Source organism: Plectropomus leopardus, chromosome 2 (genome assembly GCF_008729295.1).
Source record: "Plectropomus leopardus isolate mb chromosome 2, YSFRI_Pleo_2.0, whole genome shotgun sequence".
NCBI classification, from domain to species: domain Eukaryota; kingdom Metazoa; phylum Chordata; class Actinopteri; order Perciformes; family Serranidae; genus Plectropomus; species Plectropomus leopardus.
The window spans coordinates 14,727,730-14,754,712 of NC_056464.1; the positions used below are offsets into that span (position 1 = coordinate 14,727,730).

At 40.0% G+C, this 26,983-nt stretch overlaps 3 protein-coding genes and 2 non-coding genes across 7 annotated transcripts; 4 read left to right on the plus strand and 1 right to left on the minus strand.

The window, feature by feature from the left end:
- The first annotated feature begins 2,666 nt into the window (after window positions 1–2,666).
- zgc:64106 (uncharacterized protein LOC393348 homolog) lies at window positions 2,667–14,365 on the plus strand. Its single transcript, XM_042501890.1, has 6 exons — window positions 2,667–3,016; window positions 8,605–8,844; window positions 9,790–9,879; window positions 10,022–10,210; window positions 11,058–11,167; window positions 13,214–14,365. Exons 1-6 carry the CDS (start codon window positions 2,860–2,862, stop codon window positions 13,391–13,393), a joined length of 966 nt encoding a protein of 321 aa, XP_042357824.1. The 5' UTR covers window positions 2,667–2,859; the 3' UTR covers window positions 13,394–14,365.
- mlnl (motilin-like) lies at window positions 14,099–17,352 on the minus strand. Of its 3 annotated transcripts, none has more exons than XM_042501902.1 (6): window positions 17,177–17,352; window positions 16,465–16,595; window positions 14,930–14,986; window positions 14,619–14,720; window positions 14,407–14,512; window positions 14,099–14,225 (listed from the first exon to the last, which is right to left on the minus strand). In XM_042501902.1, exons 2-6 carry the CDS (start codon window positions 16,582–16,584, stop codon window positions 14,218–14,220), a joined length of 393 nt encoding a protein of 130 aa, XP_042357836.1. In that variant the 5' UTR covers window positions 16,585–16,595; window positions 17,177–17,352; the 3' UTR covers window positions 14,099–14,217. The 3 variants fall into 3 exon arrangements, with proteins under 3 accessions (XP_042357836.1, XP_042357844.1, XP_042357853.1); XM_042501910.1 differs by lacking the exon at window positions 17,177–17,352 and adding an exon at window positions 16,725–17,145; XM_042501919.1 differs by lacking the exon at window positions 14,930–14,986 and having other exon boundaries at window positions 17,177–17,346.
- A 2,818-nt stretch (window positions 17,353–20,170) lies between these two features.
- nop56 (NOP56 ribonucleoprotein homolog) lies at window positions 20,171–26,415 on the plus strand. Its single transcript, XM_042502445.1, has 12 exons — window positions 20,171–20,244; window positions 20,914–21,003; window positions 21,083–21,197; window positions 21,831–21,995; window positions 22,244–22,442; window positions 22,835–23,022; window positions 23,351–23,502; window positions 23,693–23,793; window positions 24,170–24,318; window positions 24,524–24,645; window positions 25,487–25,600; window positions 25,850–26,415. The coding sequence occupies exons 1-12, from the start codon at window positions 20,242–20,244 to the stop codon at window positions 26,183–26,185; spliced, it is 1,734 nt and encodes a 577-aa protein (XP_042358379.1). The 5' UTR covers window positions 20,171–20,241; the 3' UTR covers window positions 26,186–26,415.
- Window positions 23,118–23,237, plus strand: LOC121961631. Its single transcript, XR_006107066.1, has one exon. It is a non-coding gene; the product is annotated as a small nucleolar RNA SNORA26 (small nucleolar RNA).
- LOC121961603 lies at window positions 25,330–25,396 on the plus strand. Its single transcript, XR_006107061.1, has one exon. It is a non-coding gene; the product is annotated as a small nucleolar RNA SNORD57 (small nucleolar RNA).
- Window positions 26,416–26,983: the final 568 nt, after the last annotated feature.

Here is a 26,983-nt window from a genome sequence, read left to right on the forward strand (position 1 = left end):
ACTTCTTTGCAGCAACATCCATATTTGAAGCATGTCAACTGTCGTGGCTACATATGAATCTGGACAGACATGGATGGAAACCATAACTGGGACTTGACTGGTTTGCGAAGGCATACAACCACAAATTGTAACTCTAGTTTCTAAATACAACATATTAAAAGTGGTGATGATTTTTGACTTTATTTGCTTGTGTTGTTTTCTTCAGTTGCAGTGTGTAGCGATCACATAGCCACTATGGAACATATATTAATCCATGAAAATGAGTTTGCCTGCTTTCATTGAAACCAGCTACAAAAAATGTCTTTTAGATTGAGAACATTTTCTTCTTTTGTTTGCATCACATCCATTGACCTCTGAGACAAATTGACAGCAGTATCTTGTCATGCTATGTCCACCTCTATCTTGCTTGTGCTGCAAAATACCAATGATCGCATGAAGCAGCGATGTAGCTGGTTACAACAGACCACCTGACACTTTGATCATGGGCGTGGTCAGAGACTTCAACCTTCATCCCTCAGAAGTCAGTGCAACAGTGCTTTTCCTTTGTGCAAGAACTGCTGTAGCATGGAGTTGCTTTTTAACTTGTGTTCTCTGAAAGTTCACCCTGGTATGATTACTCAGATATAGTCACCATGGTAACTCTGAAGCATTAAAAAATAATCTAAATAAACGCGGGAACAAACACAAAATGTGGAGATGCATTCTAGATGTTTTTATTATTCTTGCAATGGTTGCAAGAATAATACAAGGGAAAATAACCGTGTCCAAATTTGATATAAATGCAAGTCTACCTGAGGTTCATTAGACATGTAATACAGGCCTATTTACTACAGTAAACACAACTTTTATTTTTTACTGTAGCGATGCACAATTAGAAATGATACAATTATCAGATAGCAAAAGACTATACAACATGTTTTGATATGTCAGTATTAAATGAAAGGGTACTAATAAAACTGCATTATTTGTCTAACTTCCAGTCAATACCAATACAATTTTACAATTTATTGGCATGTTTTGCCCTCTAGTGGCCAAAGATATGTACAGCAGTTATTTAAGACTATTCTTAAAAAAAGAATCAATTTACAGTATCATGGAGCCATACAGTCAAGAAGTTGGGGGTGATTTGATCTATCCTTTGATTCAAAATATCAAGAATTTCCAAATCTGTTTTTTTTTTTGTGACATGCAATAATGGAAGACGTATTCAGATCCTTTACTCAGGTAAAAGTAACAGTACCACACCGAAAATCCTCCACTCCAAGTAAAAATCATGTATTCAAAACTTTACTTCAGTGAAAGTGTGTAAGTATTATATGCTAAATGTACCTAAAGCATCAAAATAAAAAGTACTCATTCTGCAGTAAAATGTAAAATATGATGTTTATGGATAAATATTACTGCTGCATTAGTGGTGTGGATTTTTAAAGTTGCACTGACGTTAACTCCTTCATATACTGATGTTTAGTTTAAACTACAGCAAGATCATCATATGTTTGTCTTTAACAAGTCTCCTTTTATGAACTACAGAAAAAAACAGCTGTTTTCAGCTTTATCCAGCTGAATCAAAGGGGTTTTTCCCAAAGTTTAAAAATATCAATCATCATATTTACAGATACAGATTTTTTACAACAAATATTGGCAATTCAGTCTCTTAAAAAACATGGATATGTTACATTTGTACATTTCACATGCAGAAGATACATTTAAAGCTTGTGTTTCTTTACATTTCAGTTACCAATTTAATGTTATGACAAAATGATGGTTAACCCGTGGTTAGGTTTAGGCACAAAAACCAGTTGATTAGGTCTAGGAAAGCATGTATTGGCTTAAAATATCTGCCTTTGTCACTACAAACATGCCTGGAAATATCCTGACCTCTCAATAAAAATACCCGCTTTGTTGGTTTCAAACAGTGGTCTGTTGCTGTCTGCCGCTTGGCAGCTGTCTCACCTGGGTGTCATGCCATCTCAAGAAACTCAGCTCATATTCATATAATGATCATAAATAAACTTCACAAATTGCCATGATTCTTTTTCCAACCTCTTCTAATACCACAGTGTACTGCAGTTCTACGTGTTTTGTGCAAGTGGTGTTGTCGTACCCCTGCAGAAGCTGTTGAAAGATGTGGGTTTAGGTCTCAGGGTCTGAGAATAACTGATCAGACTAATGTATATACCATCCATGCATGGTGGTCTGCCGAAAACATAAGGTTTACTTGTATGTGACCAATAGAGGGCGCTCAAATGCAAATATGAGAGGAAATAAAAGGTATAATTGGGCAAAAAATCAATGAATGCTTGGCATTGTGTGAAGATACTGCATATGAATCCCCAGACTTACCCAGCACATAGTTGCAAACAATAGTGTTCCATAAAATGAAAAGAGCTGCACAGGACAGTTGCAGCTGACCTGTGACGGCTATAAGAAACTAGATTACACCACTGATTTCTTTCCTTGGCAACTTTTATGTCTTCATGATTAACAGATTTTTAGGTATTTTTTACCTCAAAAAAATAGCGCATATCTGCCATAAATAATGGAGAAAAAAAAATCTCCCAGGGGAAACATGCCCCCTGAACCCTCTGAGCTGAGCCCCATATGTTTACTACGTCTGGCTCCGCCCCTGCGTCCAAAGGTTATAGAGCCTGGCAAAGAACATTCAAAATATGTTTCTATGAGGAGGAGCTGTTTAATTCAACTTCAACTACAGCTCAACTCCAGGATGGGACAATGCCACTTTCACCCGCATGATTCACTGTTGTTGAGGTTTTTAGGATACACCTACTTTATGTAGAATAAAAAGCGCACTGACCAGCTGCACAGCGGATTCATCTTTTATTTCTCTCGGACGGGGCCATGTTTTGGTTGGATATATTTTGCCACCCGGTCTGGGCAGCTGTGTCGGCGCTGCTGGCGCTCGTTGTGCGCGCTCAGCGCAGAGGACCCTGGGATCCAAAAGCCTGCAGCGTGCGGCTGAGAGGCAAGACTGCCATAGTGACAGGAGCAAACACAGGTCGGTTCAACCTGTTTCATTCTGATATGGGCGATGAAACGGGGCTGCAACAATATGGGAATAGAATAAAGATGGCTGTTTAAACTTGATATGACAGTTTTGAGCAAACTCATGGACCCTAATCTATACATGATATTTTCCCACTTCTGAGGTCCTGGTTCAAGCGTTTCTATAAATACTTTTTACAATAAATTGCCAAATCTGTTCGTAGGGTTAAAGTTAAGTAAAGAGCATGACTGAAGTGTAGAGAAAACCTGCTTATGGATAAATGTGTACACATTTATAAACTATATTGGCACCAATAACTTTGATCTTGCAGTTATCTCAAGTTGTTATTAACTCTACTTTAGCAGTAACCCAGAATCACTTGCAGAGTGTCATGAGATTAGTTTCGAAATGTTTTTATTATTCACCATTTGTGTCCCCTCAAATAACAAGTAAGATGTGTTCTCTGTTTTCCAAATACTTCTGCGCCTTTCTAAAACAGTGCCATTGATTTTCTTCCCTATTATGATAAATATTTGTTCTGAATTCATATTGTATTTACTGTGATTTGGTGTTTTCACTGAGAAGTTTGAAAGATGTCCCTGCCAAGGGTGTAAACCGGCTCTCGTCCAATGTCTGCTGGGATAGGCGTCAGTGTCCTCTGCGACCCTAAATAAAATGGTTACATATAATAATGAGAATTATCATCTTGCCTCTCAGTTTAATGATGTTGTCTCTCTGTGCCCTCTATTAGTTGTGACTTTGTCAGGTTTTACTGTTCAAGTTCAAGTTTATTGTGCAGCACCATTTCATATAAATAATGCAAATCAGTCAAAGCATGTTGTCAACAGAAAAAGTAGATAATAGAGCATAATAGAGCAGAGGCACAAAAAACAGCAAAGAGACAAACGTAAATACAAAGAATGAGGATTAAGATAACAAATAAATTATTTTATGTGGGTTAACTGGTGGATGGTGGATAAATTGTAGAACCAGGCCATCAAGAGCTCCATTTTCCAGCTGCATTTTGTCACTTACGAGCAATTTTTACCTCGAGAACAGGTCATTGTTGGAGGGTCTTTCCATAGTTTGTGCCAACCATGATCCTGTAGATACTCCACTGAGACCACATCTGAGTCCTGTAAAAGAACAAAGTCAGTGCAGTGATATGACATCATGCCTAAACTCTGATGTGGATGTAAGTGGTAGTGACAGCAGGAAACCTGATCACAGCGCTGCTCTCAAGGCGGGACCCACAAGGCAAAGCAGGAAGCTGTAGTGGGGCCCCTGCATTTGAGGGGCTCTGAGGACAATTGAGATGATGAGATGAAGATTACCTAATCTTCAAGCCTGTATTGAAGAGGAGTCCTGTGTCAAAATATAGTTTTAAGACCTTAATCATCTCAGTTAATATTGTACACTTCTAAGCAGAAGGTCTCCCCTCTCTGCTCCTCTGTGCCACTGCATGTCTGTACCAGGTCTGCACCTCCATGTATCAAAGAGCAGCATGAAAGTCACTCACTCCGCAGCATGTCTTGCTGAGTGAGTACAATGCATGAGGGAAAAGAAAAAACGATTGCTCAACTTAAAGCAATCTCAGTCGACTGAGGGTCTCCAACTGATGATTTGAATTTCCGACTTTCGAGGGGCAGCCCTGGCTGAAATGAAATCTCAAACCCCATTGGCTATCATCTGATGACAATTTAGCATTTTATTAACTTTTTTCTAATTTATCTGCTTAAAGACATTAGTCTTTGCGACCTATCTCAAGGTCCTAATCGAACTGTGAAAAGACAGATTTCCGCACACTAGGAAGCTCCCCTTAAAGAATTTTATTCTGCGAAATAAGTGACGTTTCGAGCAAAATACGCTCCTCCTCAGACTTATGCGATAAGTCTGCAAAGGAGCGTTTTGGTTTACCTTGGATCCAGCATCCACTATGGGATGTGCATATCTTATTTTTTAATCTTCCTAAGCAAACTGTAAACAATGAGCAAATGGAAGAGGAAGTTTGGCCCGAATATCTGCTGGTTACACCTGATCTCCAGAGGCATCAGCTGATGAGATTGTTTTCATGTATGTTAAACAAAGAAATCCTGACACCTTCCCTGTCATAAAATCCATTATCAACCAAATGACGAAGAAAATCTTGTAAAACACATGTTGCCTGGGTCCGAACCTTTGAATCTGCCCTCTCCACCGGGTCTGAGTTGACTGATTGTTTTGGCATTGTGACATTATACAGAAGTTTCTTGGTTGAAATAAAACACAACCAATAAGCACCACAGATGGGACTAACACTGTTGTCAAGCTCTTGTGTTGTCAAGTAACCAGAACCAATGAGGATCAAAAACAATGGTGTGCGCTACAGACACGATAGATGCTGCTGTCGACGCTGTTCTAAATCAACTTGTCTTCTCAATATTGCCCAACATCATAGTTTGTTTTTCCTCACTCAACTCTTGAAACCTAGACAAAACACATACGTTGGCATAGCTACACATCAGGGTGAACTTAAAGTGGCGTTAGATTCAGACGGATATGTTGTTCTCTGGCAACTCGTTAGGAAAAATTGAATCCACCTTCCCCACAGAAATCTTTCAGAGTGGACACAATGTCAGACTGAAGCTGGAAACAGAGTTTAAAGAATTTACAGTTATGTCTGATATCAGGCAACAACAAGGACAGTTTTGGCAGATCTTTTTGGCTACTTTTACTTGAATTGTGTGGGTAAAGCAGCCGTGGTCAGAACAAGTTTAGAAAACAAACAGTCGTAATGCATTGAAAGTATTTCTGTAAATAAAGGAAAAGAGGACAGATAACCAACAACAAACAGACAGCCGTTTCCGCACAGCTCAGTCAGAAGACATCAGTGTTTTTTTGACCAGCAAAGCTAAACTGGACTTCCAATTATATTTTCCAAACATTACCCTGACCGCTCACTTATCAGCCGCCACATTTCCTTTTCCTTTCCTGTATTTTGGCGGCACGCCTACCCGGCTTCTTCTCGCCAAGCAATCACACTGAAAAGCCTGAGAACAAATACATAAACACAAAATCAACAATATGCCTGATCGCACTTCAGAAACTGTTTAAAGTGTCTATTCATCTAAACTACGAAAAACAACTACATATTTTCTCATTTGCCTGCACGAAAAAAGATCATGTTTTTCTCGCCAGATTTTCAGATATGTTGTCAGTAGTTTTCAGATGGACCATGACGTGATCAGGAGTGTTGTCCAACAACATTCTGCTATGTTTTTGCTCTCTCTGCTGCTTCATCCAATATACACAAAACATTACAAGGGTCTTTAATTTCTCTTTCAGGTTTGCCAACAAAAAACAGATAATCTTGAACCCTTTAAGTTTCCAACTGATTCACAATAGAAAGCTGACTAAAGATGTATATCATCAGTGATTGTGAAATCTACTATGCTTGGCTATAAACCATATTATACTAACTCCAAGTTATAAATTGGACAGCTGTTTGGTATTAAGAAACAAAAAAGACATTTCCAGCCTTTAATGTTGATCGATAACTTGGGTCCTTTCTGCAAGTCCATCTGAGCTAATAATTACCAAGCATATTACACATTTATTTCAGTATTTTGTAACGTCGTGTCCCTCTGCATGCAATTATGGTGGAGAATGAAGTGAACTTGAAGCTTCATTAATTGATCATTTTTTGCCATTGCACATGTTTATCAGAGCTGAAAACAGCTATCTGTTGCCGCTGGAAACAAGGTTAATGGGAGTAGAGATACAGTGACCCAGAAAACTGGTAGAGCAAATACAGAGACATGAAAATTCTCTGTGGGTTTGTCACCACAAGTGAGTTATTTGATCCATTGTTAATATAAAAACAATTCTTCCACTCAATAAGCACAGTGGCACCATGTGGTGCTGGAAAACTTCAAAAGGTATTTTGTAGACGCAAATCTCAAGTCAGGAGTCTGCGCACAAAATGGTCTCCTGCCATTATCGGACACTTTCCGCTTCACCTAACTTGAACCTGCCATCTGCTCAGGTTACCATGTGGGGAGCTAGGTCAAAGTTTACAATACAGAATGGCAAACAAAGTAGTTATTAAGATTAATCTGTTACTGCTGACAATTATAATTGACAGGCTCACACACACCGATGACTGACTTTAACAGACTGTAATGCAAATTAAGTTTGACTTTCCTCCTACAACCTGGTACAGTCTAGTGCCTCACTGCTTAAAGACATACTGTACATACCTGTTGTCCCTATCAGTAGGTAATTTTCACCACGGCGGCCATCCTGATACAATCACCATCCTCTGTCTGGTGAAAGTTATCGAAAACAAATGAGGAATCTGTGTGTGGTGTTTTAAACTGATAAAATTTGTTCCCAATTAATGTTTTGTTCCTTACAATCAATGTGCTCCTCCAAATTAAAGCTCTATTTTTGTCTTTTTAAGAAAAATGACAACCACCCTATCTAGCACATGTATACAGATACATAACATATTAAAACAACTGAAACTGTGGAAATCCAAGTGTTAACTGTAACAGCATTAGTTTATGCACATCAGATAATTAATAACATTAACTGTAAAATAAGAAACCAAAGTAAATCAATATGCAATAGTAGAATTCCTGAAATTTATAGTTTAGTTTTTTTCACCCCAAGATTTTCAGTGGCCCCATCTGGGCCTTCTGTGCACCCCCAAAAATTCTTGGTCTGCCACTGCTGCATCAATATGCCAAACAAAGTAAGTTCCACATTACAAAGTCTCCATTCCTTAAAAAAAAAAAACAAAAACCTCAAACTCAAAGGCCATTGGTCTGGTATGGCCAGTAGCTCATATTGGCTAATTTTATAAATATGTGTGATGCACAACTGACATTACACTCATATGATCATTACTGCCTGTTCCCCAGTGGTTGCCCCCCTATAAATGTTTCATAGGTTTAGCCAGATGGAGCCACTGAAAGTCTTGGAGTTGCACACATAAAAAAACAAACTAAAGCCATCTCTGAATTTCAGGAATCCTTTTCTGCCTTTTAAGTACAGGCTAGCTGAAAATGATGTTGTTGCAGTGCCAGACACCTGACAGAGATCTGCACTCTGCTGAGTGCACTTTCTTGTACGACTTAATTGTCAGTGTTATTAAAAACAGTATTATAAGTGCAAAGCCAATTTTAAATAAAAATAATGATTTAATAGATAATACAATATTTCAGCGGATATCAAATGCTCTTTTCATGAGCATTTGGCAAAGTTTTACATCACATATTAGTAAATGTCATAAACAGAGGAAACAATGACTTGTGGAAAGAGACCCAGATACTAGGAACAAGCCCTCACAGACAGGGAAAACATGCAAACTCCAAAGTGAGGAATGAGTCATTCTTCCTGTGCTGTGCAAGTGCCTGTGTTCCAAAAGGTTTCACACATTCTTGGAAAAAATAAAACTGCCTAAGAACCACAGCCTTTTGCTTTTTATCACAAACCACATGGCTTAACATGGGGAACTGAAAATAGTTTCAAAAGGTCACCTGTTGATTGCTGTCTGCTAAATGGACATGTTCTGTTATCAAGTACAAACACATTTTTGCTCTCATCCACTCTGCTAGGGATCGGAAAGTTTATTGCCTTAGACTTTGCGCGCCGTGGGGCCCGTGTTATCCTGGCCTGCCGAAGCGAGTCCCGGGGGACAGCGGCACTCAAAGAGATCAGGGAGAAAACAGGAAACTCTGATGTCCACCTGCGTCTGGTGGACCTATCTTCCCTGGACTCTGTCAGGGAATTTGCAAAGGGGATTATCGAAGAGGAGAAAGCTCTCCACATCCTCGTCAACAATGCTGGAGCATCAGGTGATACTTTTGCACACAGCAGAAATGGAATAAAGAGTTTTAAGGCTTCACCGAGCAGTATTGTATTACTAGGATGATCAATTCATTTTTTGATTCATGCTATGGGACTTGTACTGGTAAACTCTCCCTAGACATCTCAGTAACTATATTTCAAATTGTCACATGAAATCTTGGCTTATTTGGCTTTGCATAAACTAGTTAATCAATAATGGTAAAAAAAAAAAGAACATTTTTTTCTCATTGAGAAATGGGAGCCACATGGATTCTCCATGTGGCTCCCATCTGGAAACAAAGATCAAGATGTTTTCTTGGTCTGTAACCAAAAGAGTTGGCAAACTGACACTCGCTGTTGTTTATTGGGACAGTAATTCCCAGCTCAGGAACAGAGGACATTATAGCCTACAAGTGTTCAGCATGGAGACTACTGCTCTCTCCTAAGTATAAAATTAAAGTGTACCATTGTGTATCTAATCAAATTTTTAAAAATCCAATCAGACCTTTTTTATGCCTCCGTGCCGACAGGAGCCATGGCCAGAGGCAACCTGTCTTCTGGTTGTCTATGTGCCCCATTCTCACGATATCACGATATCTCCAGAATGCCTTTTTCGAATTTCTTCAAATTTGGCACAAACGTTCACTCGGACTCAACAATCAACTGATTAGATTTTAGTGGTCACAGATTAAGTCCACTGTGAGCTTGCATGTCTAAATTCTGTAAACACATAATATCAAGAAACATTGAGGGAATTCTTAAAAATTTGGCACAAATGTTCACTTGGACTCAACAATGAAATTATTAGAATTTATTGGTCAAGGGTCAAAGGTCACTGTGACCTCAAAAAACAAGTTTTTGGCCATAGTTCAAGAATCCATATGCTAATTATAACAAAATGCACACAGATCGCAAAGTGGTATTCTAGCTTTTTTTATTTGCTCTACCATCAGGTTTACCCAGGCAGATAACCAAAGATGGCTTGGAAATTTCCTTTGCCACCAACGTCCTGGGACCATTTCTCCTCACCAGTCTGCTTCTGGGTAAGTCTGTGTAGCAGGTTTATTATGGATACAAAGTGATGATGTGAAATGTCATTGTCATAACATTTGTCTTTCATTTTCTCCCTCCGCTTTTCATCTCTGTTTCCCTTTCCTCGCTCTGGATGTCACTGATTAACTCCAGACCTGATGAAGCGCTCAGCTCCGGCACGTATTGTCAACCTCTCCTCGCTCAACCATAAGAAGGGTCAAGTGGACTTCTCTCACTTTCATGGGGAGAACCTGATATACCACATGGATTTTGTCTACAACCACACTAAGCTGCACAATATCATCCTCACCAATGAGCAAGCACGCAAGCTCAAGGGGACAGGTAGGCTAAAATCAAGATGTTTATGATTATCATCCATTAATGTAGTAAGGTCATGGATGGTGGTGACCATCATGGGTGTGATTTAGATCATGAGGCAATGAAGGGCAGGTAAAACTGCCATAATGTGATTACATTTTATAGTTTTAGTTAAGATTTTAGCTAAAGCCTTCTTAACCATTTGAAAACTTTTAGTACTAGCACAAAACAGGCCTGACAACATCATGTTACAATAATCCAGTGTGGATGACACAAAGGTGTGAATTATGTCATACACAGAAAATATATGTCAATGATGATAAATGGATAATGATCTTAAAATGTAATTGTCAGTTTGGATTAAAATCCACATTTTAAAATAATTTTCTACCAGCAGTGTAAATCATTAAATGAGACATCCTGAGTCCTTTTCTGAGAATAAACAACCTGTCACCAAAAAGAAGAAATTCACCTTTTACTTTAATAAGGCTCAATTTGGTTTGTTATCAGTCATTTTATATACTGAATGTTGAAACATTATGCTTCATCACTCTACTCCTTTAACACCGCTGCATATGAACACTGTGTGTGTCTTGTTTTTATAAAGTTCTCGCCAAGAAAAACAATTTTGTTCTCTGTGCTTGCTAGCATCAACCTCGGTCAAGCACATTTTGGTCTGATCACATCTCTGTAAGCTTTTATAGAAGAGGCTGAAACAGATTTTCCCCTTTTCAGTCGCCTGAAAAGATCAGAAAAACAATCTGTTGTGGACAGACATTCAAAGACTTGTTGCTGAGACTAGCCTTACATACAGTTAATCTGTCCTCTGTTTCTGTCTGTACTGTGAATCTCTGTTTTTTTGTGGATGTAGGTGTCACTGCAAACTCCGTCAACCCTGGTATTGTCATGACAGAAGTGATACGACACTATTCTTTCATGGTTCGTTGCATTTTCAACCTTGTTGGAATTTTCTTTTTCAAGGTGGGTACCTTGTTGCATTTTACTGAAGAGTCTACATGATTTATGTAATATTTTTCAACTGTCAAGGTTGAAAGTTATAACTTTTTGTTCAGGAGTAACACAACCAATGCACTCTCAGCCTGTTTGTTCACTCAGTGAGAAAGGTACCAGGTTCAGCTACAAGACTCGGATCTGCTGTTTCCCTTATCTGTGGACGCCAGAATTACTCCATGATAAACAGAGCAATTTAGTATGAAGTAAACCCACCTCACTAAAGGCATGTGCCCCGGTCGACAGAGTTCAGCTTCCTTTTTGTGCTCAAGTTTTTTTAAAAAAAGGAGCCACTGATAAAAGGTTAATGAAAATGAAAAAAATCATGTCATTAGGTCCTTTAATCACAAAATAGGATGTTAGCTTGAGTGTGAATAAGTCTGAGTGTGGCCATGTTGCAGCATCTGGTTGTGTCTTCAGTAAAGGAGGGGGGGCGGCTTAAGCTTTGCCACATGCTTCCCTGCCCCTTAATGGAGAAAACCTGATAATATCAACTAAATCTAGAGCGTGGTGAGAATGATCATCACTCTAAGAAATCCTTTGTTTCTCAGAGGAGACGCTGTCTCAGGCTTCCACTTAATTTTGTGGGGAAAAGTCGGTCGGCACTAGGAATGCCAGTGATTTATGATGTTGATTTGGTTTTGGCGCTGTACTCCAGAACCTTAATATAGAATGAAACAATGATCTTAGGTTGAAGTTCTAGCTCTCAGCTTTAATTCAAGTGTATTTACTTCCACATAACATGAGCAGTTAAGGACATGTATAATTAACTTGCTCCACCCCCCTGCCTCTTTTACAAAATGACAGGAGGCACATGCCTGCTCAGTAATTCATCTGTGGTCTAAGGTAGTTGGTAACTTCCATGTTTCTCTGCCAGGCCCACAGACATCCTCTCTTATTGAGTTTTTGTGCCTGCCGCTGTCAGTCTGGTGTTCATCAAATTAATTACACGCTCAGCTGTTTTGGGATCAAGTGACTGGCCTTCATGGTCAGGAAGCACTCTACTATTTTTCCATTAACTGTTTGAAATCTGACAAATTGGGAAAAAAAAGGGGGGGGGGACACATACAATGAGCAACTTGGCAAGAAAGCTTGCTCTGCAAAATGCAAAAAAATGCATTAAAAAGTGACAAGGAAATGATCTGAACATTAGCTGGGGGAAATTATTAGATATGATCAAAAGATTAGGAAAAATGTCCAAAAAACTATATTCTTTAGGTCATTAGGTCAGGGGTTGTATGTTTGTTTGGTTTTTTTTCCTCCTTATTTTCAGGTAATTGTCCTCTGACTTTTTAGTAAATTCTTCCTAATTTTTGGTCCATTTCTTTTTAAGTTGTTTGTTGCCCTTCCAAGATTTTTGAAAGGTTTCAGAAATTTAAATACTTGTGTGAAAGTGGAAATGGAGTGAAACAAGTTAACAATTCTGTCGAATATTACGCAAATATTAATGTAGTTTTCAAATAAACTACATAACTCAACAGCATAATCTTATTCCTGTGATTCAGTTGTGGCTTTTAGTTTCCATAAATTGTTAGTGCAAATTTCATGAAGTACCGCAGGTCAAAGTTGGCCTAGAAGTTAGTCTTTCATGGATGAAACAGAACATTTTTGGGGCGATAATGTCAAAGATTCAAAGCGTGGTTGGGAAAGTGTCAAACTGACTGCAGTGTAACCTCAGCAGACCCTTCATATGCTTGTTTGTGTGTGTTTATACAATGCTTCATGTAACCATGGCTACACTTGAACAGATGTTTTTCATCTGGGATGGATTAGCCTACTACTTTACTCTGGTTCTTTTCAACCATTCTTAACAAAGTTCAAACCCTGATCTCGAAACTCTGATGTTTATCTGTGATGTAAATCTGTAGTGGCAGACTATGCTGAACTTCTGGTTATACTAGACACACATGAGGGCAGAGTTTTGAACAAACTGCATATTTGCACCAGCAGAGTTATCACTCATTTTTTTTATGCTGAATGTACTCTTGCTCTTCACCATTCTTGTCTTCCTCACAGTCTCCAGAGGAGGGTGCAGTCAGCTCAATCTTCTGTGCGGTAGCAGAGGAGATGGAGGGGGTTACCGGGAAATATTGTGACAGCGACTGCCACCTGGTTCTCCCAGCCCCTTTAGCTCGAGACACTGCCCTCGCGGTCAAGGACTTCGAGGTCTGCGAGAGACTGACATCAAAGCTCTGAAACAGCAGTCAGGCAATAGGAGGCCTGATAACAGAAAAGGGGTCAAATTCCACCCTCTTACTGCACTTGTTGAGTAAACCATTATGACACAATATTTCACTGAAAACGTTTTATCATATTAGCAGTCAACAGAGCCTTCATAATAATTGCAATCAGCCTCTTCCTGCGATAGATAAGTTAAAAAAAAAAAGTCAAGACAAGACAAGACATGGAGAAGATCTGTCAAAGTAAGCCTATAAAACTTGCATGATTATTAAAAAATAAAACACATTAAATACAGACAAAAAACTGTATGAAAAGTAATGCCAAGAAAAAGCAATATTCACAGGAATTATCCTGCTCAAAATTAATCCAATTGGGTTGTTTTATACGAACTTCCTGCTGTTATATTTCTTTACTATTTTGGTTATTGTAGAGTGTATTAGTTGCTGTTCTTCTTATGCATTGAATAGAATCACTTATAGGCACTTAGTCATTGGCAGTTAGTGATAGAAAAAGCGTCCCCTCAGGACAAAGGTTGGGAACCACTAAGTAATTGTCATTCATGAAAATGGTGAATATGTTTTCTTCTTTTCAAGAAAGTCATGGGGCTATAATTAAGGATATGTGACAGAGTGAAATGAAGGAGTTCCCTGAGATATGCTGACACCAAGTGGCCAACACATGCTAACATGCTTCTTCAAGAAAGGACAAGAGAGGCTTCAATATGTTACATAATCACTTTCCTTTATTGACTGATTCAATGAAACACAACAAAACATTTGAACATTCAGTGCTTTTTGAAGGATTTGTACAGCGTTCATCCCCTGGTGTCCTCCGCCTCGCTATTTGGCTACAGAAACAGAGATAGTGGGAGAACAGTGTGGTTACCAAAGACGTTTTTAATCATTGCACTATCACTTGTAACTGTGTGTCTACTTATAATCTTTGGATAATAAAAGAGGACACAAGGCCATGCTGTGGGTCTGCTAAGAAGCTTTTGTGTGTCACTACATCTTCCACTGCACTTGTACCTTTCTGATGGTCCTCCACTGCTTCATGGATGATGTCTTTGAGCATCGGAGCCACATCATCTAGTTGTTTGCGTGAAAGATGGACGGCAATTTCCACTGTTTTATCCTGGACACACAAAAGAAATGTTAATGGCTTCAATTCGCTGACACAACTCTGTGGTGAAAATTGCAGCGATGCTGGGGGTGAAAGTGGTGTGCGAGTGTGTGCTCACAGGATTCCCTCCAAGTTCCACCTGAGGAGGCTGCTGGTCTGTAACCTCTTCAAACTGACCGTCCTCTGATCGCGGCTCCATGTCCTTCCTACCCTCTCTCCCCTGCAGCACAGGCACACAAAACACACACTGTATTTACACAAAAATGAAAAACTACTCTAAAGAATTGACTTCTACAACCTACAGTTATTCCACACAAGTATGAAGAGCCACAGTCCCCATTTAAAGGTCCAGTGTGTAGGATTGAGGGGGATATAGTTACAGAAATGGAATACAATAAATTAAGTTTGTTTTCTTTAGTGTATAATCACCTGAAGATAAGAGTAGGTCCTCATCCTCGGAGATCGCCATGTTGCACTGCCATGTTTCTGCAGTAGCCCAGAAGAGACAAACTAAACACGGTTTCTTCATAGGGCCATTTGTGTTTTCACAGCCCCTCCACGATGAGAGTGTCGGAAAAACAAAATTAATGTGTAACTGCTTTACTCTGGTTTTTTATTGGTTTAACCCTTCAAAACCTGGTTTGATCAGTTTTCTTTTGCTGCGTTCAAATGCCTCTCAAAAGCTTTTTACCTAGACCTAAGGAAAAATGTCTAGAAAATATATTTATATTCATTATAATTGTTTATTTAAAATTTTGTAACAGAAGAAACACATTTTTTTTTTTCAATTTTCCGCACTTTATTAAGTCATTTTCTTGTGTGTTTTGTTTTCTTGTTTTGCTTATTTTCAGGTAGTTTTCTTGTAACTTTTACTAATTTCTTGCAATTTCTTGGGCCATGAATTATAAAGCTGCTCACTGCCTTTTCCCCATGGTTTTGAAAGTAATTAAACCAATGTACACAGGTTTCAAAGGGTTAAATCACTGGGTCTGTTTCTTTTGGAGTTAAAGAGCACCATGCAGATAATTCGGCTCCCAATAAAAAAAAACTCCTGAACCTCAGGAGCTTAAGTTATCAGAGAACAAGTGTAAGCACACATTAGCAGGTGCTGGTCTAATGTCAGAGAAAAGCTGATTTTTACTGTGAAAGTGCTTTATTCTGTGTTTTTGTTTGGGAGAGAGGAAGACCTCTGCAGATAATTCAGCTCCAGGTAAAAACTTCTTGAACAATGAACACCGAGGGAATTCCAACCAGAAGTTTTAACTGGCCACAATCTGCAACTCTTACCACTAGATGCCACTCAATCCCCGTACATCTTACACACTGCTCCTTTAAATCCTTTATCAGTGAGCTCGTTTTGTTTCTTGACCCACAGACAGTTTATCAGTTCCTTGTAGTGATTTGGCAATGCGAGGCACCTCCACTTGACCTTCTTTGTAACTTTATCATTCAAGCATTGTAAAACTCAAACACTAAAGTTAAAAAGAACTTAAAAAAATAGCCAGTTGATTTGCTACTTAGGCTGTAACTGATGTTTATTAATCTGCCAGTTATTTTTGCAACCAATCCATTAAATCCCAAAGATGTTACACTATAACAAAAGACAAGGAAAAGGAAAAACCTCCCAGCTATGAAGGTAGAACAAATTAAGGTTTGGCAATTTTGTAAATTTTGAAAAATATCATGGTTATTTAATTGCCAAAAATGTGCGGATTATGTTCCTGTCAATTGACTTAACATTTCAGATCTGTCTGACAGAAATACTATATTATCCAAAAGCACATTACATAATCAAAGTGATGCTCATCCAGTGAAACCACGGGACAATATAATGAAAGAAAAAAAAACTTAAATAAGAGTTTGGTATTTATATGATTACATAAAAATATGCCAGACATCACTATAAAAGTGCCCCCCAGCCCTACTTGCGCTTACTGTCCAGTCAATCCAACACAAGTGCTTACCCTCATCTCTATCATCTCCTTTGGACTGAAGAAGGTGATGTGTCCCTCTGTCCTCTCAGCCAGCAGCGCAACCAGGCACGCCAGCACCAAGCAACCAGCCACTGCTCCGCGCATGCTCATTCTGCTCCGTCCTGGACACATACACATCACATATACACATACTGTATATAGACAGGCATGCAGAACAGCAGGTTCATGCAAAGTACAGTCAGCCTTTCCACACCAACAGGGGTGAGTGGCACTGAGGCCAAGCCACTTACAGAAATTAGGGAATGTTTCCTGAGCAGCGGGAAAGAGAGGCGGCAGTCAAAATAGGTCAACATACAGTATTTGTCGTGAGGTGCAGTGTGTGTGTGTGTGTGTGTGTGTGCGCGCACGCCAGAAACTGTCATGAGTTGGAAGAGGAAGAAGGACAAACGGGATCTCATGTCATTATTATGCAAGGGAGTCGTTGACAAATAGATAGTAGATAGGGAAAGAGGGAGGCAGAGGGAGGAGGGGGAAGAAGCATGGAAGTAACAAACAACAAACTGCTCCACTGACAAGTAAGATAAGAGGCCGGAGCGGACCAGCCATACTTACAACAGCAAGACAACTCTGTACACAAATGCAATGAAGACAGGGCGTCAAAGAGGAAAGAGACAGGAGTGACAGAGAGCGTGGGGGAAAGCCCCGAGATGCAGGGAAGCAGAAGGAGCCATATGTTACTCACGTGCTGTGTCAGCTTTGGTCAGTTGTTTAAGGAAGTGTGCTTTAAGATGAGCAGAGCTCCACCGTTCTGAGCGTCTGCTTGTCCCAGTCCGCCTTTATATCGAGCCCTCTCCTGAGCCCTAAGCCTTTTACTGTCCTCCCTCACATCCGCTCCTCAACAGGCTCCTTCAAGCACTCCCCTCCATGATCCTGGAAACACACATATTACTCAGGAATCTGTTTTTTTTCCCCCCTTTTTATTATGGGAATAAGCTCACCATTGACAAAAAGACACATTGATGAGTAGCGCCGCAGCATATAATAAGGTTTGTGTGAGCTACGAGCAGTGTTGGGAAGGTTACTTCTGAAATGTAATAGGTTACAGATTATTAGTTACCTTGTTAAAAACGTAAGAAGATACAAAACTATTTCAGTTACTTCATCAGAGTCATGTAACTTGTCATGTAACTAACACATGTTTTAAAAGGGGCAATAAAGTTGAAAAGACCTAAAAATATAAGTGCATACATCTTGTACTAAAAATTGTCTAAATGGCTATGCTGACCCATGTTATACAAAAAACATGCCACAAGAAGGCATTCCTGCATGGCAAAAGGATGTCAAGCACTGGAATGAATTCTTTAGTTAACGTATAAACTTTCACTGGAAAGACTTTCAGATGTAACCCTTTTGTAATCACATACATTTTGATTAGTAACTAACATTTAATTAAATTTTTTTCTCTCTATATTTTTTTACTGAATAAATAAGATTGGACACCACAAAATTAATTATTTGTATAACTGGATGAATAAATAACTTTTCGGTCTCATTTATTTACACTCGGCATGCCTTACAGCATACAAATAGATCTACATTCATTTAACCCTCAAACAAAGTCAGGAAGAAGATAAAACCCATTCATAACTCATCTTAAAACAGATTACTGCTTGCTGAAAGGCAAAGTTCAGTCTGTTTGGGACTTTTATTTGGTTCAAAATGTTAAATACTGACAAAAAGATGATTGTGATAAATATGCTGGACATCAATGTTGTGGTCGTGTGTGTGCGTGTGTGTAGCAGCCTGGAGACAATCTTTTCAAAGAAGTCCATCATAAATTCTCTGCTCTAAACTATTATCCAACACAATGTGACATTTATGACCTGCCAGTAATTTATACTTGTGTACAAACAGATCCAGATGCATCCGTTCCTTGGAAACCTCATGACCCTAAAGAACGTTAACAATGCTTTTTCCTACTTAGGATACTTAAGTGTTTTCCATAATGACAGTGATGGCTTGGTTTGCCAGAATACACTGCAATACTGGACAATTAAAAATATTGCCACAGTTTTTGGTTTATTGCATTGTGTCTCTTCTGTAGCACTTTTTGTAACACCCCAATGACGCACAAGCACTTGTTAAATTTTTACATCACCTGACGTTAGGCTGTCTCTAATGTGTTGTTACGTATATGGAATTGACTTGTAATTGGAAAAAAGACATGGGCACTGTAGTTTATCTTGACTCAGTCCCACTTACACGTCCTGCTGCCATAAATTCTCCCAAGAATGCTGATACATATGTATCATATATTCTATGGTATTTATCTGTGGCTGAAAGAAATCTCCTCTGCATCCTCCTTTTTAACTAACTTTACTAAATTTAATTTTTTTACTCAAACTGACAGAGCCCTGCTCTTTTAGAGCTCCTGCCCCCCCTCCAGTTCTCTATGGGCAGTGTTGCATCTGTTTATGGGGGCAATACTGTCAGCCAGAGTAAGTGAGAATCAAGCAGCAACTTCCAGTGCTGACAATTTAAGCCAATGCAGAAACTGCCAAAAACTGCAGTTCCTCTAGTGGCCACTTGAGGCTGGCTCCAGAAACAAGCTGATCCCCATAGACCTCCGCAGTAATGAGTCCTAAAACCCAGAAATGAATTAGCATTTAAGCACCTGCGGTTCCCTCGTCTCAAAGTCAATGAGTTTTTGGTGCGAAGACTGAAATAAACTCTGTGGTTAACACATGCTTTAGAGACTTTCACGTTTTGTTCTTAGACATAAAATGAGTCAGTAAGTACTCCACTCGCCAACTTAAAAACTTTTATGGGCCTTAAAAACGTGGGTTGCTGACAAGTGGCTAAATGAGACCACAGAACATCATTGCATCAGCTGCGGTGAACACGGCTTTCAGGGCCGATCACACAGACATGCATTGCTAGAAAAACTTCACCAGCAATATGTTGCAAGCTAAACCATATTCTCCCGATGCTACAGTGCACCTGTCAGGCGCTTCTCTCTTGTTACTGCACATGTTTTTCTGGCAGTTTTTGGGTGTGGATAAAAGTTAAATTATTCACAACTTTTCAGCTCAAGGCAAAGAGACTGGCCTCTTTCAGCCTCTTAGGGGTGGTAAGTCAACCATAGTGTACTTTGTTTTAACCTGGGTTTTTACTTTTGGAGATTACATTTAGGTTTCACAAATCCTAAAAATGGAGGTCATTTGTGAAGATTATCTTGCTGAACAAAACCTGAAAGTATCATAAATGTTTGTTACGTACATCCCCCGTTACAGGGGTTCTTTTTCGGGAGTTTTTCCTTAGATGATGTGAGGGTCTAAGGACAGAGGGATGTCATATGCTGCAAAGCCCTCTGAAGCAAACCGTGTTTTGTGATAATGGGCTTTAGAAATAAAATTGACTTGACTTGATTGATTTGCTTACCACAGATCTTATTTTCTGCAATGAAACAAAATCCAATGGGAAATCTCATAGACATTTTGAAGAGGGAACCAGGGCAACGTTAGCTTTCAGGTTTGCCTAAGGAAAAAGTTCACCCCTGACCCTGCGGTACTCTGAAGAGACGCAGTAAAATATTGGGTTCAGTCTTTTCGTTGGATTTGTTAACAATACGTGAAAAAAAACCAAACAAAACCATGAGTTTCTCGCCCGGGTCTCGCGGTGTTATGTCGGTATCGCGGTAGCTGGATCACGTGGTACTTCGCTGAAACGTGTGATAGCCGTCATTTTTCCTGAGGTGAAGGAGAGGAGCAGACACGCATTGCGTGCTGCTGCAGAAATTTACTAATCATGGTAAGAGAAGGGGTGCTGGGTGTTTGGCAATTACAGATGTTGTCATTATATTGTGCAGTAGAAGCCTCTTTAACTTTACAGACTTTAAGAAGTAGAAATCTCTATTTTCATGTGCTTACTTTTGACTAGCTGAAGGCCTTTCAACATGAGTGGAGCAGTTAGCCACCCATGTAGCTAACATTAGCATGCTAATGCGTCTTAAATTGAACTATTTAGGCTACGACTGCAGACAGGAGCAACTTTATCAGTCACAGCCATATACGAGAAAAAATGCGATTTATACTTTTAGTCGTATTACATTAGTTACCTTTCGTGTCCATGGGTTAACGTTAGCTCTGCTGTTAGCTTAAGTTAGCTTCGTGGCACTTTTACGCATGGGCCCTGGTCAACACGTGGGTCCGTGACGACAGCGTGATTGCGTTTAAAAGATTGAATGTATCGTTAGTAAACTACGTAACTGAAGTCTGAAACATATCTGCATTAAAATGCTTCATTGCATATTTTACCAAATTAACATTAATTATGTCGATACTAAAAATCAGGGGAAATGTTGACTTGCGTCGTCACCACGTGGAGACTGGAGACCCGCTCAACAATATACATAAAACATTTGTTTTCATGATATCTTTTGTTTGTAACCACTTAATCAAATGCGCTCACCATCTGTAGGTGCTGATGCACGTGTTGTTCGAGCACGCGTCGGGCTACGCGCTGTTCGCCGTCAAAGAGGTGGAGGAGATCGGCATGCTGCTTCCTCAGGTGGGTCCTCGGTCCTCGCTTCTCTTTGCGGGTTTAATCTGTTTTTCGGATGCAGCAGAGATAACTGTTTGTGTTTCAGGTGGAGGAGAGCGTGCTGAACATTGGGAAGTTTAACAGCATGGTGAGCCTGGCTGCTTTCTTCCCCTTCAAGTCGGCCCAGGCAGCTCTGGAGAACATGAATGCAGTCTCTGAAGGCAAGCTCATCTCCTACCTTGTGGCTGTTATTTTGTCCTCGGTTGTAATGATGTTTTAACAATCTGTCAATCCACTGAGTTACTGTGCTGACAGTTTAATGTCAACCCTGAACAACCGAGGAAAGCCTTTTGAATGCAGCAGTATTTTGAATATGCTGACCTGAAAATTGTGGATTTTTACTTGGTTATTTTATTCTAAAGCTGACAAAGCATTAGTGTGATCTTGCCAAAATTAACTAGTTTGTTGTCTAAGCAAATTAGTTAGGGTGGCTGCTGGTCACTTAAAAGTCTTAACGTGCCTCAAATAAAATTTTACAATTTTTTTTTTTACAATTGTAAAAGTTATTAAATCCGCTTTAATTAGTATTTGTGAGGAAATAGCTGCCGCAAACTCAGTCAAGTTCTACTCTCTGAAAGACCACAAAACAAAAATGATACTGCATTTTTACTTTATATTTGCACTTGTTGGACTTATATGGGAAAAAATTGTTGTAAATTAGTAAAGATAAACAAGCCTTCTTTTGAGTCACATTAGTCAGTGTCACATATTTCAGATGTCTTTGCTGCAGAAAGTAAGCTTCATTTAAACAGTGTGTACAGTCAGACAAGAGACCTCTCCTCTTTTGCTTGCAGGTGTTGTTCATGCTGACCTGAAGTTATTCCTAGAGACAAACCTGCCCCTCTCTGGGAAGAAGAAAGCTATGTTGGGGGTTTCAGATGCCAAAATTGGAGCAGCCTTGCAAGAGGAATTTAGCATTTCCATCCAGACCAGTGGGGTGGTGTCAGAGATAACAAGAGGTGAGGAGATGGTATGCAGTTTTTGTGCTGATTGAATACAGTGAGTTTGTAGTTCTAGGATGGGAGCATTATATCAAAATCTTGAGAATCTTAATGTTCTAAAAATGTGGCTTGTTGTGATGTCATCTTGTAATCCTGAAACTCATGAAGGTTCATACTGAAAATCTGAACAGCCACTGGTCACATGCTGTTTTTTTACAGTCCTGCAAACTGAGACAAAACCTTCTATCTGTTACCTGTCCTGTCAGGTGTGCGCCTGCACTTCCACTCCCTGGTGAAGGGTCTGACTGCCCAGGCTGCCTCCAAGGCCCAGCTGGGTCTTGGCCACAGCTATTCCAGAGCTAAAGTCAAGTTCAACGTCAACAGGGTCGACAACATGATCATCCAGTCCATCGCTCTGTTGGATCAGCTGGACAAAGACATCAACACTTTCTCCATGCGCGTCCGGTAAAGTGTCCTTCAATCACACCACTTAAATAAAACGTGCCTACTGGTTAAAGGAGGATTTTTCAGATTGTGGTTTTTCAGTCCTTGTGCTCAGTTTGAGTTTGGCAGTCACTTACTATGTTGAATGACGATGTTGTCATCCAAATTCCATGTAGTTGCAAACACCAAGTGTGTTTCAGTGTTAAAAGTCAGTAGCGGACAGCTCTGTATCAGGTGGAAAGTTGTCAACTAACATCAACATTTTGAATAGTAGGTTTGGTTGTATGTTAATTAACATGTCAGTCACTGTTTTCTTTATTTTTTAGTATTTGTTGATGATGCATCCATTGTTTGTTTGTCTTTAATCCTTCAAATGCTTACCTTTTCTTTCAATCTCTGCCTTGTGTCTGCAGTGAGTGGTATGGCTATCACTTCCCAGAGCTGATCAAGATCGTCTCAGATAACTCGATGTACTGCCGCCTGACTCAACTTATTGGAAACAGGAAGGAGCTGTCAGAGGAGAATCTGGAGAGCCTGGAGGAAGTGGTGATGGATGCTGGCAAAGCTCAGGCCATCCTGGACGCATCACGCTCCTCCATGGGTTAGCAAATGAATCCTTTTTTCCTGTAGAGATTAAAATACAAACACTTAACGATCTTAAACATTTCTGACTTCACACCATTTGGTGCCCCTTATTTGCCCACCCTGGATCAATAATTGTCCTTGGTGTCTAACACAGGGGGGCAGAGTAGCTCTCTCATAAACCTGTAGTGAAGGCAAAAATCCTCACTGCGGATCCTGTCGGGAGAAACACCCTCACTTTGAAATTACCAGTGTTAACATCTGATAGTAGAAACGACACGCACTGCCCAGAGCTGCTGAGTAGTAGTATCCTTCTGCTCAACACCTTCTCCTGATCTCTTCTGCAGGTATGGACATTTCTCCCATTGACCTGATCAACATAGAGAGATTCTCCAGTCGTGTCGTGTCTCTGGCTGCCTATCGGCTGGAGCTGCAGGAGTACCTGCGTTCCAAGATGAGTCAGGTGGCTCCAAATCTTGCAGCCTTAATCGGAGAAGTGGTAAGTAAAATGTTCTCTTATACCAAATATAATACTCCAGGACCAATGATGTTATACCAAAATCTGTCAATCCCCTGAATCTATGTGCTGAAAAACCTATCCGGTGCTGATGGTCCTCATCAAAATCCATTTTTCAATCGTAGGTCTTGAGCTCTCTTTCAGTGAGACTGACGCTGTTTTGTTTCTCTAGGTGGGAGCTCGTCTGATCTCTCATGCCGGCAGTCTAACCAACCTGGCCAAGTACCCAGCCTCCACCGTTCAGATCCTGGGAGCAGAGAAGGCCCTGTTCAGGTACTGGGGTACCCCCTCCCTGCTGGGGAAAGAAGTGGCTGCGGTGATGGCAGGGCTGGGCAGGAGCAGAGCAGGGTGACCAGAGGAGATAAACGTCTCCTCTGGAGTGATCCCTCTCGCCCAAATGCACCCCCACAGTCTGAGCAGCCACTTGCAGTACAGAGGTAGAAAATCTGAAACTTGCTAAATGGTTGTTTTTACTAAAACTGAAGGTCCTGAACTGCAAGCACAAAACTTTGTAAATCCAATGAAGGATATGCATTTGCCTTGACCTAGTTTCTCCATCTGTACTTTTTGGTTATACTTTATGACTAGGATAACATTTTAGTGTAAAACTGTTAACCCTGAATGTGAACTCACCTGTATTTTCACACAGAGCCCTAAAGACCCGTGGCAACACCCCCAAGTATGGTTTGATATTCCACTCCACCTTCATTGGACGCGCTGCTGCCAAGAACAAAGGCCGCATCTCCAGATATCTGGCCAACAAGTGCACCATCGCCTCACGCATCGACTGTTTCTCTGGTGAATAAGACATGTAGAGTAACGCCAACGTTGGCTGACAATCCATGTGGCGTAATTGCAATGATGCTCATATTTTTCGTCAACAGTATTCATCCCTCAGGTTGATGGTGACAAGCTTATTCCTGAGCAAAGCCACGTGTCACTTTTAACTACTGTAATCCTCTGGTGGCTTTGTGATTGATTTCTGTTGTCTGCTTTCTTGCAGAGGTACCCACAAATGTGTTTGGTGACAAGTTGCGTGAACAGGTGGAAGAGCGCCTGTCTTTCTACGAGACAGGCGAGGTGCCACGGAAGAATGTGGATGTCATGAAAGAAGCTGTGAAAGAGGTGAGCTCAGAAAAATAAAACTTGCAAGCTGCTGCATGTGATAAGATGTGGTACACTTTATAGGACATGGATCAATTGTCTATTAAAGTGAATCAGCCCCTCAGGATTTTGATGGCAGCAGTTAATGCCAACTCAGCATATCTCTGTGAATTTGGTGCGGCCTTTGACTGTTATATTGAATTAAAATCTCATTTCATTTGCTTAGACCCTCCTTGTCTTGCTGTCTGTATCATGAGACTAGCACCCAGGAGAGTGAGCTCTACACATTGTCACAGAGTGAGAGAGTGTTAATCTTTAGCGCCACAGGGCTAACGCAACAGAACGGTTATTAACGGGTTTGGAAACATAGTCGGGCCTTTTGGGTGTCTGTGTAAATTGTTAGGACCATCTAGCGGCTCTTTGTTGGCTGTGTTAGCTCGTGCTAACCCAGCAGACCTGTTGTTGCTCATTGGATCTGAATCTGCGACATCCTTTTGACTACTTTTTAATTTTCACCTTCCTAAATCTTTGAAAGATCATTGCATTGCAACATGAGTCACGATTTTGTAGAAAAGCTTCCCCGAAATGAGGTCTTTTTATGCAGAAACAATCTCAAAAGAAACCCACGAAACCCTGGAGGGGCTGGTGTTACGATGTTGCCATGTTGTGTTAAAGGCACTTGGGATAATTTCAGTCTGGTAATGCTGTAATGATGACAACTCTTTCCCTGACATCACTGTGAGGGTAAAAACTGATTTAATGAGCCTGATGCAGCATTGAGATTTTTTGAGAAAAATAAGTGATAAGTTTGTATGTTTCCACTGATTTGTAACATGTATTATTTTTTACAATCTTGTTTCAGGCAACTGATGTTGCAGCTGAGATCAAGCGAAAACTGGAGAAGAAGGAAAAGAAACGCAAGAAGCGTGAAAAGAAGTTGCTAGAAGAAAATGGTGACGCCAACGGTGAAGCTGAGGTAAGCTTTAGTTATAGCGTCTGGCCTTGCATGTTTGATTTGAGATTTGACCCATACATGGTCCTGTCTCAGTGTACGACATGCTATAGCGGCATGACTCCGAACCATTGGCTGGTCCCAAACAGTGGACTTGATCACTGAAGTGAGTCAGACATGGCAGTCAATTAAAGGGTTATTATACACTTAAGACTAAAGCAGAACAGAAAATCTAATTAATATTTGAACTTATCTTTCTTTATCTCCTTCCAGGTGGAAAATGGAGAAGTAGCGGTCCCTATAGTGAAGAAGAAAAAGAAGAAACAAGAAGCTGAAGAGATGGAGGTGGTGGCAGAGGAGACTCCTGCTGCAGAGAACGGAGCAGACACCTCAGCAAAGAAGAAAAAGAAACGAAAAGCAGAGGAGGTGAAGGTTCAGGCGGAAGAAGCCGCTGCCACAGATAATGGAGCAGAGGAAGCAGAAACCCCTGCCAAGAAGAAAAAGAAACAAAAGACTGAGACGGTGGACGCAGAGCCAGCAGAAGAGACCCCAGAAACACCTGTGGCAGAGAAGAAAAAGAAAAAGAAGAAAAAAGAGGCTGCAGAATAGACAATGTGGTCAAAGACTGAATCTTTATACCTGTGTACAGTTTATTTTTATTCATTTTACTTTTAAACTGAAGCAAGATTATGTAAGCAGCTTTATGTTGTACTGTCTTTTGTTTTGGGGCAACCTCAAAGCAGGTTAGACTGCAAAGAAATGCTAGTAACTGTGCCTTGACATCAGTGACATATACTTGTAATTCTGTAAATAACTGGATTAAAACTTTTGAAAGGAAACACATTTTGTCATTTTTTTGCAGGTTCATGGGTCACTTGTGAGATCTCAAGTAAGTTTCCTGCTAACTGGCACTGAGGCTTTAGTGCTTAACGTGACTAATGATCTATTAGTGACTGTTTATCTTGTTAGGGCAGTTTTCCTGTCATTTTTAGGATGCTGCCTCTTTGTAATTTGACGTGTTTCAGCGGCACTTTGAATTGGTATCTGGCACCTTTTTGTACCATTGCCATTCATTTTTTTCTTTACCATCATGGTTTATGTCAAAATACAAAATGACAGGTTGTTTCTGACTAGTATTAGTAAAGCTTACTGATTAAATTAATTCCCCCCAAATTACATGAGGGTGAGCAGTTGCCAATCTTATAAATAACTGAAATGGCTAATACATAGGTTTTTTTTTTTTATCTGGATAAAGATTTATCTCAGAATAATTGACAGTTTTCAGAATCAGAAATAGTTAATTGATCCCGAGTGGGAATTGCGTCATATTTCATTGAGAATAAAATTTGCTCTCCAAATAAACAAAATAATCTAGTTAATTCCTGTAATTCCTGTTTTAATGAGATC

Coding starts and splice junctions, on each gene's coding strand:
- nop56 (XM_042502445.1), top strand. Junction 21,996..22,243: donor GGTGTCAGAGATAACAAGAG/GTGAGGAGATGG, acceptor CTGTCCTGTCAG/GTGTGCGCCTGCACTTCCAC. Junction 24,319..24,523: donor ACGCATCGACTGTTTCTCTG/GTGAATAAGACA, acceptor GCTTTCTTGCAG/AGGTACCCACAAATGTGTTT.
- mlnl (XM_042501902.1), bottom strand. CDS start 16,584: ATGAGCATGCGCGGAGCAGTGGCTGGTTGCTTGGTGCTGGCGTGCCTG. Junction 14,987..16,464: donor AGGAGATGATAGAGATGAGG/GTAAGCACTTGT, acceptor GGGCTACTGCAG/AAACATGGCAGTGCAACATG. Junction 14,721..14,929: donor GGACCTACTCTTATCTTCAG/GTGATTATACAC, acceptor CCTGTGCTGCAG/GGGAGAGAGGGTAGGAAGGA.
- zgc:64106 (XM_042501890.1), top strand. CDS start 2,860: ATGTTTTGGTTGGATATATTTTGCCACCCGGTCTGGGCAGCTGTGTCG. Junction 3,017..8,604: donor AGTGACAGGAGCAAACACAG/GTCGGTTCAACC, acceptor CCACTCTGCTAG/GGATCGGAAAGTTTATTGCC. Junction 11,168..13,213: donor TTGGAATTTTCTTTTTCAAG/GTGGGTACCTTG, acceptor TCTTCCTCACAG/TCTCCAGAGGAGGGTGCAGT.